The 13327-nt window shown below is 53.6% G+C and overlaps 2 protein-coding genes across 10 annotated transcripts in view; one reads left to right on the top strand and one right to left on the bottom strand.

The window, feature by feature from the left end:
• Positions 1-2301: 2301 nt before the first annotated feature.
• On the bottom strand, positions 2302-12838 carry YBEY (ybeY metalloendoribonuclease). 5 transcript variants are annotated; one of them, XM_001145583.6, is made up of 5 exons: positions 12496-12838; positions 11788-12041; positions 7216-7344; positions 3790-3858; positions 2302-2486 (listed from the first exon to the last, which is right to left on the bottom strand). In XM_001145583.6, the coding sequence occupies exons 1-5, from the start codon at positions 12836-12838 to the stop codon at positions 2391-2393; spliced, it is 891 nt and encodes a 296-aa protein (XP_001145583.4). In that variant the 3' UTR covers positions 2302-2390. The 5 variants fall into 5 exon arrangements, with proteins under 5 accessions (XP_001145583.4, XP_063659674.1, XP_054531256.1 ...); XM_063803604.1 differs by having other exon boundaries at positions 12174-12569; XM_054675281.1 differs by lacking the exon at positions 12496-12838 and adding an exon at positions 12168-12469.
• The window catches only part of MCM3AP (minichromosome maintenance complex component 3 associated protein), a 51309-nt gene continuing 50595 nt past the window's right edge, over positions 12614-13327 (top strand). For 2 of the 5 annotated variants that reach the window (XR_010154494.1, XM_063803592.1), the window contains exon 1: positions 13068-13207. The gene's annotated coding sequence lies outside the window, so the exon portion shown is untranslated. Of the gene's footprint in view, positions 13208-13327 lie in introns of all 5 variants that reach the window. The other 3 variants (XM_024352360.3, XM_024352359.3, XM_016938690.4) reach the window with 3 other exon arrangements.

Below are 13327 nucleotides of genomic sequence, written 5' to 3'. Positions count from 1 at the left end.
TGGGGTCACACCTGAGGGTGGGGCAGGGGATGAGCTCACCCCCATACACAGTCCCCCTTGGTCCACCTGGGTAGGCTGAAGAGCTCAGAGCAGGCCCTGAAAATGGGCTTGGGCTACTTGGCAGGGGTTTTGGGGTCTGGGTGCCTGGTACCTGGTAGTTAGGAGTGGGGGCTTCTCATGGCCACACCTCCTTGCCTGTGGTCAGGAGAGGGGTGGGTGGTGGGGGGGGCTCAGGGCACATTGTGCACACCTGTACACCTGATAAGTTGGGTGACACTCACTGAGAGAGGTTGAAGATGACCCAGGGACCGAGGCAGCACATATGCATGGGTCAGAGCCTCCACAGGGTTGGCAGATCTGCAGATTCAATGCAACTCCAGTCAAGATACCACATTCTTCCTGGCATGTGAGGAGCTGAATCTGGAACCACACAGAACGTGAAGGGCCGGGTGACTCTGGGAGCAGAAGGATGAGGACGGACCTGCTCTGACGACACTCTGGCTTGCAAGAGGGTCCAGAATCAGGGCAGTATGGCTGGGGACAGGCTGGGCAGTGGTGACCTGTGAGCCCCCACTCCTAACTACCAGGTTCCTAGAGCAGTAAACTACCCTGCAACAGGTGATGCTGCTGCTGCCTGGGCCATGGGCGGCTCTTCCTCAGATTCAGGTCAGAAGGGCATTTGCTCACATTCCCTAAAGAAATAAAGGGTTGGGGCCAGGCACAGCGGCTCACACCTATAATGTCAGCACTTTGGGAGGCCTAGGCGGATCAATCACTTGAGGTCAGGAATTTGAGACCTGCCCGGCCAACATGGTGAAACCCTGTCTCTACTAAAAAATACAAAAATTAGCCAGGTGTGGTGGCACACACATGTAGTACAAGCTACCTGGGAGGCTGAGGCAGGAGAATCACTCCAAAAAAAAAAAAAAAGAAAGAAAGAAATACAGGATTGGGCCGGGCGCGGTGTGTGGCTCACACCTGTGATCCCAGCACTTTGGGAGGCTGAGGCGGGCAGATTACTTGAGGTCAGGAGTTCAAGCCCAGCCTGGTCAACACAGCGAAACCCTGTCTCTACAGAAACAAAAATTAGCTGGGCGTAGTGGGGCGCACTTGTAGTCCCAGCTGCTCGGGAGGCTGAGGCAGGAGAATGGCTTGAGCCCAGGAGGCGGAGGTGACAGTGAGCCGAGACTGCACCACTGCACTCCAGCCTAGGCAACAGAGCGAGACCCTACCTCAAAATAACAAAACAGGCTGGGCATGGTGGCTCATGCCTATAATCCCAGCACTTTGGGAGGCCAAGGTGGGCAGATCACGAGTACAGGAGATGGAGACCATCCTGGCTAACACGGTGAAACCCCTCTCTACTAAAAATACAAAAAATTAGCCGGGCAAGGTGGTGGGCGCCTGTAGTCCCAGCTACTCGGGAGGATGAAGCAGGAGAATGGCGTGAACCCCGGCGGGCGGAGCCTGTAGTGAGTCGAGATCGCGCCACTGCACTCCAGCCTGGGCGACAGAGCGAGACCCCATCTCAAAAAAAAAAAAAAAAAAAAAAAAAAAAAAGCTTGGATTAAAGCTGACTCCATTTTCTGTTTTCACGAGTACTTTTTCGACATTAAGCTATGTCTCACAGTAAACAGAACGCTCTTCACCGAAGGGCGCGGTGGTGCAGCGACTTCAGGAACAGAGGGGCCTGGCCCGTGTTCCCAAGGGGACAAGTCCAGGCTAAGACAGGACGCAAGTCCAGTGGGAAGGCATTTTCATGTCCCTAAATCATTTCATAGGACAAACAGATGATCAGAATTGTAGTAGCCCCAGGCTTTAGAACTCACGAAGGTCTCTGAGGTGCTGCTCGGAGGCCTCGCCGTGGCCCTGGCTAGAGCGGTGTCCGTGGCCGGGAGGCCCCGGGTCGGGAGGCCCCGGGTCGGGAGGCCCCGGGGAACCAGCGCGCTCGCGACGCGCTGCCCTGATGAAGAGGCGTGCGCTGGCGCTGAAACTCCAGGGTTTACTCGAATATTCGAATACTCACGAGGTAAAGCAGGAAATACTGACGCAAGCCTTTTCTACGGAAGGACGGGCTGCGGCACCCAAGCCCCTCGAGCCTCTTCCTCTCCGGGGGCGCAGGCTCCGGGCAGGGACCCCCTTGAAGGGCGAGAGGCGAGCGCTGCGCGGTGCTCCCGGGCGGGGGCCACGCGTTCCCTGAACTCCAGGCGCCCTCTCGATGCCACGGCTCGGAACCGTTTTATTTACAATAATGAAAAATACCCGATGCAACGTGAAGGAAATAAGAGGAGGTTCCCCTCGTACATTCATTCGTTATTTATTTGTGTGCGACCCCGGCTCCCCGCAGCCTCCACCCCTCCCGCGTCCCGCTTTCAGAAGGAACGCGGCCCTCAGCTCCCTCCGAAGAGGCCCCGGGTCAGGGGCTGCAGCCGGGTCCCCGTGCGTCGGCCCAGCTCGTCCAGCACCGCCTTCTCCTTCTGGAACATCTGGAAGGAAGGAAGCGCGCTGGCCCTCCCCAGGGAAGATGTCCGCGCCCCACTCTCTGGGGTCGCCTCCTCGGGATGCCCCTCCCACAGGGTTTGGGGGAACCCGGCCGCCCGCGCGGCTCTAGCTCAGGCCGAAGGGCGGGACCCGGCTCCGGGCACCTTCACCAGAACCTGAGCTCAGCGAGTGCAAGAACCGCCACAGGCCGGGAGAATAAGCGGGGCCTCGGGAGGGGAGGGGGAGGAAGGAAGGGGGGCATGGGAGGGGGAAGGGGGAGGAGGGGAGGAGGGCTCACTGCAACCTCCACCTCCTGGGTTCAAGCGATTCTCCTGCCTCAGCCTCCCTTGTAGCTGGGATTACAGGCGCCCACCACGACGCCCGGCTAATCTTTGTATTTTTAGTAGAGACGGGGTTTCACCATGTTGGCCAGACTGGTCTTGAACTCCTGACCTCAAGTGATCCACCCTCCTCAGCCTCCCAAAGTGCTGGGATTACAGGCGTGAGCCACTGCGCCCGGCCAAACTTTTCTTTTTCTTTTTGAGACGGACTTTCACTCTTGTTGCCCAGGTTGGAGTGCAATGACGCGATCTCTCGGCTAACCACAACCTCCGCCTCCTGGGTTCAAGCGATTCTCCTGCCTCAGCCTCCTGAGTAGCTGGGATTACAGGGCATGCACCACCAGGCCCAGCTAATTTTGTATTTTTAGTAGAGACAGGGTTTCTCTATGTTGGTCAGGCTGGTCGCGAACTCCCAACCTCAGTTGATCCGCCCGCCTCGGCCTCCCAAAGTGCTGGGATTACAGGCGTGAGCCACTGCGCCCGGCCAAACTTTTTCTTTTTTAATGAAAAAGGTTCTTCATGACTTTCAGAGAAGCAGTTTGCTCCCAACACAGGACTGTGTGCGTGTTAACCATGTGGACCGGAGCCCACGTGGGCCTCCGTAGGCGGAGCGCATGGGCCTGGAGAAAACCAACCTGGAACTCACTTCACGCAGAGCTCCCGCCTCCGCCCTGGGTCTGGCCTAGTCTCTAGCTGATTGGACCTTTTTGACCAAGCGCCACTTGCTAGTGTCAGCTGTGGCTCTCGGCCTCTGCACTCAGACCGCTTTCCTTAGTGAACACATTCAGCTGGAAGTATTTGGGGAGCCAGGTGTTGAAAGCAAACATCTGTGTCATTTTTACAAGGGCAGGTCTGAGGTCCAGTTCCTGCGGGGGCTGTCAGGATGGAGGGTGGGGGCTGGCAGGGGCCTGGGGGAGCCTCCTTCCCCCACGCACCCCCTCGGTAGTGGGATGGATGGGCTCCTTACCTGCTGCCACTCTGCCTCCGTGCCGTGTGTGAAGCCCAGCAAGTGACAGAGTCCGTGGGTGGCCGTCACCTGTCAGAATAATTTTAAACCGGCTCGAGGATGACCCCACAGGAACCTGCCCCTTCAGGGCCACCCCAGGGCCACAGGCTGCTCTTGGTATGTGGCTGCAGGACCCCAGGGTTGCTGTGAGACCCCTGGGCAGGAATTACAGGCACTCAGCTTCAGTTCCCTTCCATCTAAAATGGAAAGCAAGCAAGCCCCTTTGAGAGTCTTTAGTCAATGTGGATTGCTGTCTGGGCCAGCACTGTGCTGGGGAGGGGCCCCCAGGTTGGAACTGCCCAGCCGCAGGAGCAATGGGCAAGGGGGTGTGGAATATGAAGAAGTGGGGAGGGGTGGGTGCCACGGGGTGGTGGGGCAGTGGGGCACCGGCCAGGGGTGGCCTCCCTGCCCTAAGAGGGACGAGGCAAGCGCACAGCCCACACCCCAGGTCCAACCCCCAGTCAGAGGATGGGCCCTCCGGTGGCCCCGGATTTTACTGAACACTCTGGGTAGAGCTTTGGGGCACAGGCAGCACAGGGAGTGGGGGAGAGGTATGAAGGCAGAGGCGGAGGGAGGTGCAGCTGCTGGTGAGTCAGGAAGACCCACAGTCGCCATGTCCCCCTGGAGACAGGGCTGGATTAAAGCCCACAGGGGAGGGGCACCCGGATGGAGCCCAGAGCTGGGGGAAGAGGAGGAGGAGGAGGGAGGGCCTGTGGACCCTGAGCAGGCACAGCACCAAGGGGGTTTATGGAGCCACATGGGCCATAGGGGTAGCACTCCCCTGGGGTTTGGGTGGAGGGAGGAGGGAGGTCTGGGAGGTGGGTACCCTTGGGGCTGGCGGGAGGTGCCTGGAGACATGGAGGACAAGGCGGGGTAGATGGAGAGTGCAGCTGAGAGCCAGCCCTGAGCAGAGCTGGCCTGGCCTGTGGCTATGAGGATGGGGTCCTGGGGTGGTGGGCTGGCCCTCCCCTCAGGGTAATAGGGAGCCCCACGGAGAGGGCTCTGGGCCCGAGGAAGAAATGCCAGGGGAAGACCAGGGAACAGAATCTTAGGTTTGGGGAAAATGGAAGCAGATGTCCACATACCCCCACCCCCAACAGTTGCTGGCCACAGAGATCCCAGGGCTGAATCTCCGGCTGGGCCACTTCCTGTCACTCTCAGAAACTCCCTCTTCCCCAGCAGGGTGTGCATGGCGGGCAAGTCCCACCCAGGTCTGGAGGGAGCAGCTGGGGCCCAGGTTCCTGTGTGGCCGTCCCATCCTTTCACACTGGGTCTGGCTGGGAAGCTCTGCCTCAAGCCACACGGATGCACTTGGATCCACAAGGGCGATTCAGGGCATGGCTGTTCAGCCAAAGGAGGCCAAGTTAAGTATGATTCACTCATACATGGCTTTTCAGAATACTTTTCCTTTTTTTTTTTTTTTTTTTGGCATCAAGCTGCTGAAACCACCTGTGCAAAAATGATAACAGTGAGAGAAGTCTGGGGTGGCTGATTCCACTGAGTCCCGGGCACAGGTCAGGCTAACCACGGGAGGAATTTAATCTACAGTCTAACTTGCGTGGCTGACTCCACTTAGTCCCGGGCACGGGTCAGGCTAACCGCGGGAGGAATTTAATCTAGAGTTTAACTTGCGTGGCTGACTCCACTGAGTCCCGGGCACAGGTCAGGCTAACCGCGGGAGGAATTTAATCTAGAGTTTAACTTGCGTGGCTGACTCCACTGAGTCCCGGGCACGGGTCAGGCTAACCGCGGGAGGAATTTAATCTAGAGTTTAACTTGCGTGGCTGTCCCCACTGAGTCCCGGGCACGGGTCAGGCTAACCGCGGGAGGCATTTAATCTAGAGTTTAACTTGCGTGGCTGTCCCCACTGAGTCCCGGGCACGGGTCAGGCTAACCGCGGGAGGAATTTAATCTAGAGTTTAACTTGCGTGGCTGACTCCACTGAGTCCCGGGCACGGGTCAGGCTAACCGCGGGAGGAATTTAATCTAGAGTTTAACTTGCGTGGCTGACTCCACTGAGTCCCGGGCACGGGTCAGGCTAACCGCGGGAGGAATTTAATCTAGAGTTTAACTTGCGTGGCTGACTCCACTGAGTCCCGGGCACGGGTCAGGCTAACCGCGGGAGGAATTTAATCTAGAGTTTAACTTGCGTGGCTGACTCCACTGAGTCCCGGGCACGGGTCAGGCTAACCGCGGGAGGAATTTAATCTAGAGTTTAACTTGCGTGGCTGACTCCACTGAGTCCCGGGCACGGGTCAGGCTAACCGCGGGAGGAATTTAATCTAGAGTTTAACTTGCGTGGCTGTCCCCACTCAGTCCCGGGCACAGGCCAAGCTAACCACGGGAGGAATTTAATCTAGAGTTTAACTTTAAATCAAGAATAGTAATCATCCCTCCCTAAAACGAATCCCCTCCTTGCTCAGGACCGAAGCCACCTCTGTGAAGCTTGTGAAGGGCCACAAGATTAGGATGATGGGAGGGGCCTGAATTCTGCTCAGATGTAGGTGTCCTGAGGAGAACCAGCCCGCAGGCCTTGCTTCCCCAGCTTGCCCTGCTGTAATTCCCTACTGCTCAGGACTCACGCAGCCAGAGTTCACGAGATTTGTGACCGCCCCAATTGCTCCCCAATAAGATAACATCAATAGTACAACCTAAGAATGGTCTTTTGGGATGTTTTTCAGACTTTTGAGTTCTGGCAACCTACAGACTCCACCTGGACCTGAGACTCATGACTCAGCTGATCCCGTGGCTCCACCCAGAGGCGGACTCAGGGTACAAAAATCATTGACACCCCATGGTCCATCTGCAGCCGATCAGCAGCAGGCATTCCCTAGCCCCTGCCTGCCAAATTGCCCGTAGAAACCCTAGCCTCTGAGTTCTCTGGGAGATTGAGTTGAATAATAACTCCAGCCTTTCTGCTTGGCTAGCTCTGTGTTAAACTCTTTACTGCAATACCGCAATTGCAGTGAATTGGTTTTGTCTGTGCAGTGGGCAGGAAGAACCCATAGGTGGATTACACTGAGGAGAAACAGATCTGGAAGGTGGTGGAGGCTCCAACCTCTGTACTTCTGGCAGCTCAGAAAGAAGCTGATCCAGCAGGTCTGTGTTAGCTCAACATAGTCTGCTCTACTCCAGAGATAAAAGCTGAGAAGGCTTCTCTGGGAGCTTCTGTGTTTTCACAGCGTGTTCTCTCCCTCCTTCAACTGTGGCATGGGGCATGCAGTCCCTACCCAGCCAGGGTGCTCCTCACACCCTGCTTACAGGTTCTTCCCCCAGTAGCCCTTACGGTACCCACGGACACACATGGATGCAGGGTTGTGATCTTGACCCCTTTGCAAGGCCCATGTTCCATGAGCCAGGTTATATGATTTCAGCATCCCCGCTTACAGTCAGGATGTCATTGTAATCTTCATTTTCTTTACACTGATGGAAGATATACTCCACTCCTAGGAAAATGTCTCCCAAATTGTAGTCATCTGGAAAATCAGGCTGGGGAAATTCACCTGCTTTCAGATGCTAAAAAATGAGGAAATGCAGACTTAGAGAACAGGAATCGTAACCCAACCACAGGTTGACAGGTTTCATCCTGGTTAATCCCAAGGCAAATAAGCACTTATCTCTGACCAAATCACTGTTTTTTTTTTTTTTTTTTTTTTTTGAGACGGAGTTTCACTCTTGTTGCCCAGGCTGCAGTGGAATGGTGCTCTGCAACCTCTGCCTCCCGGGTTCAAGCAATTCTCCTGTCTCAGCCTCCTGAGTAGCTGGGATTACAGGTGCATGCCACCGTGCCCAGCTAATTTTTGTATTTCTTTTTTTTTTTTTTTTTCTGAGACAGAGTTTCCCTCTTGTTGCCCAGGCTGGAGTGTCCGCCTCCCGGGTTCAAGCAATTCTCCTGCCTCAGCCTCCCGAGTAGCTGGGACTACAGGCATGCGCCACCACGCCCGGCTAATTTTGTATTTTTAGTAGAGACTGGGTTTCTCCGTGTTGGTCAGGCTGGTCTCAAACTCCCAACCTCAGGTGATCCACCCGCCTTGGCCTCCCAAAGTGCTGGGATTACAGGCGTGAGCCACCGCGCCTGGCCTAATTTTTGTATTTTTTAGTAGAGATGGGGTTTCATCATATGGGTCAGGCTGGTCTCGAACTCCTGACCTCAGGTGATCTGCCTGCCTCAGCCTCCCAGAGTGCTGGGATTACAGGCGTGAGCCACTGCGCCAGCCACCCAAATCACTCTTAAGATGCATGTCTCAGGCCAGAGTGGCAGCTGGGACTGTGGCGGGTGGGCTGCCCAGCCAACTGTACACAAGTGCCCTAAATTGTTTCCATTGTGAAAATTGTCAGAATAGCCAGGCGTGGTGGCTCACAGCTGTAATCCCAGCACTTTGGGAGGCCGAGGTGGGCAGATCAAGAGGTCAGGGGTTTGACACCAGCCTGACTAACATGGTGAAACCCCATCTCTACTAAAAATACAAAAATTAGCCAGGTGTGATGGCACATGCCTGTAACCCCAGCTACTCGGGAAGCTGAGGCAGGAGAATCGCTTGAACCCGGGAGGCGGAGGTTGCAGTGAGCCCCTAGACTGCGCCATTGCACTTCAGCCTGGCTGACAGAGCAAGACTCCGTCTCAAAAAAAAAGGAATTTGTCAGAATAAAAATGGAGCCATTAGGGTTATACAAACAAACCAAAAAACCTGACAAATAGAGCTGGGGAAAGCTATGAAGAGAGGATTCTCATACTTTCATGCCTGATAACAAAAACTGTCACTAAAGATGGCAAAAACTGCAACAAAGGCTATGACAACCTTACACACATACAAAACTGCAACCTTGCACAAAGGCTATGACAACCTTACACACACACATGAAACTGCAACCTTGCACAAAGGCTATGACAACCTTACACACATACAAAACCGCAACCTTGCACAAAGGCTATGACAACCTTACACACACGAAACTGCAACCTTGCACAAAGCCTATGACAACCTTACACACACACACGAAACTGCAACCTTGCACAAAGGCTATGACAACCTTACACGCACACACGAAACTGCAACCTTGCACAAAGGCTATGACAACCTTACACACACACAAAACTGCAATCTTGCACAAAGCCTATGACAACCTTACACACACACACGAAACTGCAACCTTGCACAAAGGCTATGACAACCTTACACGCACACAGAAACTTCTGCAACGATAATCTGCCCAGCAACTGCCTGTCTAACCTTGGACGGACATTAATCTTGTTATTGATCTTTGCAACCAAGGATCATTATCTCAAAACAATTATGTTGTTTTCCTTTAAAAACCTTTGCCAGGCGGGGCTCAGTGGCTCACGCCTGTAATCCCAGCACTTTGGAAGGCAGAGGCGGGTAGATCACCTGAGGTCAGGAGTTCTAGACCAGCTTGGCCAACACGGTGAAACCCCAACTTTACTAAAAATACAAAAAAAAAAAAAATTAGCCAGATGTGGTGGTGGGCGCCTGTAATCCCAGCTACTCGGGAGGCTGAAGCAGGAGAATCGCTTGGACCTGAGAGGTGGAGGTTGCAGTGAGCCGAGATTGTGCCATTGCACTCCAGCCTGGGTGACAGAGCAAGCCTCCGTCTCAAAAAAAAAAACAAAAAACAAAAAAAACCCTTGCCTTCCTTTACCTCCCTGAATATGCAAATATCCACACAGTCTACTATGGCATGTGGCATGTATTTTCACTGCAATGCTCTATCCCAAATAAACATCCTTTTCTTTAAAAGCCTGTTTGTTTAGGTTGCTATCACCTGTCAAATAGCTGTTCATTTCTTTCATCCCTCCCAATGCAGAATCACGCAGATCCACAACTTCTACAGAGTTAAATCATCACATGGACACGACTGTATATTCCTGTTCTTTCCACTTGATATTTTGTCCTAAAGAGTCTTTCACATTTTCCACATAAAGACTATAAAGACCAGTCCACTTAGTTAAGGACTGTTCACACTAAGCCAGTCACCTATGGCTGGATATTTAGGATGCTCCTTTTATTTTCCTATTATAGAAAATGGTAACTTTTTTTTTGAAACAGGGTGTCACTCTGCGGCCCAGGGTGGAGTGCAGAGGTGCAGTCTTGGCTCACTGCAGCCTCAGTTTCTTGAGCTCAGGCGATCCTCTCACCTTAGCCTCCTGAGTAGCTGGGACGACAGCTCTGCACACCACCATGCCCGGCTAATTGTTGTTTTTATTTTTTGTAGAAACAAGGTTTGACTATGTTGCCCAGACTGGTCTTGAACTCCTGGGCTCAAGTGATCCTCCCACCTTAGCTTCCCAAAGTGCTGGGATTATAGGCCCAGCCAATAAATTAACATTTCAATACATTTTTACATGATTCAGCATTTTCTTTTCTTCTTTTTTTTTTTTTTCTTTTTGAGACGGAGTCTCCCTCTGTCGCCAGGCTGGAGTGCGGTGGTGCAATCTCAGCTCACTGCAACCTCCGACTCCCTGGTTCAAGAGATTTTCCTGCCTCAGCCTCCCGAGTAGCTGGGATTACAGGCAAATGCCACCACACCCAGCTAACTTTTTTTGTATTTTCAGTAGAGACGGGGTTTCACCATGTTGGCCAGGATGGTCTTGAATTCCTGACATCGTGATCCACCCACCTCGGCCTCCCAAAGTGCTGGGATTACAGGCGTGAGCCACTGCACCCGGCCTCTTCTGCCTTTTGGTTTATTGTCTTGGGTGTGTCACCACGGGACTAAAGGATACGTGTGTTTGAAATGCCAAGTTGCTTTCCCAAAGGATTGCTCCAATTCCTGCTGCTACAATGTGGGAAGCCTTGAATGAAGTCATGTACAGAATGTAGATAATAACCTGACTGCTATTACATCGAGTTTGTTGGAAATATTTACCCCAGTCTGTTTATTTTCAGTGTTGTTTTAATTTTTCCAATGTGCACATATTCATTAACGAATCCCACTTAAAATTGCAAAAATATTGCAGAAGCAGTTTGCTTCTCTCTTCTAATTCACCGAGAGCATTAGGAGGGGAAGGGGGGTGGATGCTAGTCACCTTTTTCTTTTCTTTTTTTTTTTCCTGAGACAGAGTTTCGCTCTTCTTGCCCAGGCTGGAGTGCAATGGTGTGATCTCGGCTCACTGCAACCTCCATCTCTGGGGTTCAAGCGATTCTCCTGCCTCAGCCTCCCAGGTAGCTAGGATTATAGGTGCCCCCCTCCACCTCCCACCCGGCACAACCACACCCAGCTAATTCTTTGTGTTTTTAGTAGAGGCAGGGTTTCACCATGTTGGCCAGGCTGATCTTGAACTCCTGACCTCAGGTGAACCACCCGCCTCAGGCTCCCAAAGTGCTGGGATTATGGGTATGAGCCATCGCACTCGGCTGTCACCTTTCTTTTTCCTGCTGGGTTACCAGTGTAATTGTGGACTCTGGGTGACGGGCCTCGATCAGTGGAGGCTGAATATACTGCTCTCTCTACTTTTGTGTGTATTTGAAAATTTTCAAAATTAAAATTAAAAATCATGTCTGTAATATATATACTTATAGGCACCACGGAGCCTAGCCTATAATATAATTAATACATGAAATTTAGGCCAGGTGCTGTGGCTCACGCCTGTAATCCCAACACTCTGGGAAGCCGAGGCAGGCAGATCACCTGAGATCAGGAGTTCAGGAGCAGCCTGGCCAACATGGTAAAACCCCCGTCTCTACTAAAAATACTGAAAAAAAAAAATGAGCCAGGCGTGGTGGCCAGCATCTGTGGTCCCACCTACTGGGGAGGCTGAGGCAAAAGAATCACTTGAACCAGGGAGGGAGGTTGCAGTGAGCCAAGATCACACCACTGCACTCCAGCCTGGGTGACAGAGCAAGACTCCGTCTCAATTAAAAAACAAAACAAAACAAAACGACAGGAAATTTACTCTGGGAAGATGGGCTAGACAAGAAGAGGAACACTTTTTTTTTTTACCTCATGAAATGGAAAAGAAAGCACATCGGTTGGGACATTTCTATCTCTGTAGACTCTATTAATGTGCTGAATATTCTTGTTGTCAACACAGATGATCCCCAGGTCAAATTTCTGCACTCCTAAAATCCTCCTTACAATCTCGATCTTACTGCGAAGTGGCGCTCTCCTGATGGGGATGACTCGCTGCAGATTTCTAATCACCAAACTCATTTCACGAAGAATAACCAGCCCTTTAAAAATGTTTGCAACGGAACCTGGGGTTAAAGTGTAAGAGAAGACCAATCAGTACAAGTGATAATACGGTCTGTAAAAATACAGATGCACACGCAATCAGATCACTTTATTTGGTGGAACTGATTGAAAATCTTAAGGGAATTTACATTTACCACAAGGAGGAAGCAACAACGAGGGTCTATGGAAGGATGCCGCGGAATCCGGCCAGAAGGACTCCAGGCGGGCGGAGCGGAAGGAGCGGTTCCCAGAGAAAAGGGGGCGGGTTGGCGGTGCGCGCGGAGAGAGGCGCGCGGACGCGGCGGGGTGCGGGGAGGGGCAACGGCTGGGGAGAGAAGGGGCTGGAATGGGGGAGGGACAGGAGAGGGGACAGGTAAGCGTTGGGGGCCGGGTCCTCTGGGGTCTGGGGCGCCCGCAGACCCACGGGGGTGAATGCGACGCTCTCGCTTGGGAGACTAAAAACCCGCCCGGACGTACCGGTGTCTGGACCCAGCAAAGGACGCGAGAGCGGGCGGACCCGCCCGACCGGAAGCCCCGCCACAGAGCGGGTTGGGGGGAGCGGAACCGGATCGCAGCGGGCGGGGCGGAATCCGGTAGTGCTGAGCGAACCGGAAGTCGGTCCGCGGCGTTTTCTGCCCGCGGTGCGCAGTGCTGAGTGTCGCGGCAGCAGCCTGTGCTTGCGCCTCAAGTCTTTCCGAGGGGCCAGAGGGCAGCGCGGGCCTCGGGGTCCTGGGGCGAGACGGTGAGCGTGGGGGCTGGGCCGGCGCCAGAGGCGCCGTTTCCTTCCCCCACGCAGCTCCGCGCGCCCGGGCCTCCACATCGTCGCTAACGGAGCGTTGCGGCGCCGGCGACCCCTGGCGAGCCCGGGGCGGGACAGTGGCCAGGCCGGCCTGGGCCCAGCGCGTGGCCTCCGCCGTTTCGGGCTGTGCTGGGTGGAAGATTAGGCTCCCCGGGCACGCCGTCCCCGCCGAGAGGCCTCAGCTTCGTGGCAGCGCCCTCGTCCTTCCAGCCCGCTCGAGGGTGGTCGCCAGGGCGCGATAAAGGAATGTGAGAAAGTGCTTAGCGCTCCAGCCGCTCCGAGGGAAGCCAGGTGGGAGGAGATCCCGAAACGCTAAGGTTTTGACAGCGTTACATTGAATTCTCCGGCTGTAGAGATTGGAGGAAGTCAGGAGAGATTCGTCTCTAAGTTGTAAGGGGGAACAGCATTCATTTTCTTACTGCCAATGGAGGTTTTTCATGAATTTACTAACTCAGTAAAAAGATTCGGCTTTTTTTTTTTTAATCTTAAAGGATCACGCTTTAAACCTCT

The sequence above is a fragment of the Pan troglodytes genome, chromosome 22, assembly GCF_028858775.2.
Source record: "Pan troglodytes isolate AG18354 chromosome 22, NHGRI_mPanTro3-v2.0_pri, whole genome shotgun sequence".
NCBI lineage: Eukaryota > Metazoa > Chordata > Mammalia > Primates > Hominidae > Pan > Pan troglodytes.
Note: the sequence above shows the minus strand (reverse complement) of the source record. Positions and strands in the feature narration are given on the sequence as shown.

Coding starts and splice junctions, on each gene's coding strand:
- YBEY (XM_001145583.6), bottom strand. CDS start 12,838: ATGTGGAGGCCCGGGCGCGCGGAGCTGCGTGGGGGAAGGAAACGGCGC. Junction 3,859..7,215: donor ATTACAATGACATCCTGACT/GTAAGCGGGGAT, acceptor TTATTCTGACAG/GTGACGGCCACCCACGGACT. Junction 2,487..3,789: donor CGGAGGCAGAGTGGCAGCAG/GTAAGGAGCCCA, acceptor CCTTCCTTCCAG/ATGTTCCAGAAGGAGAAGGC.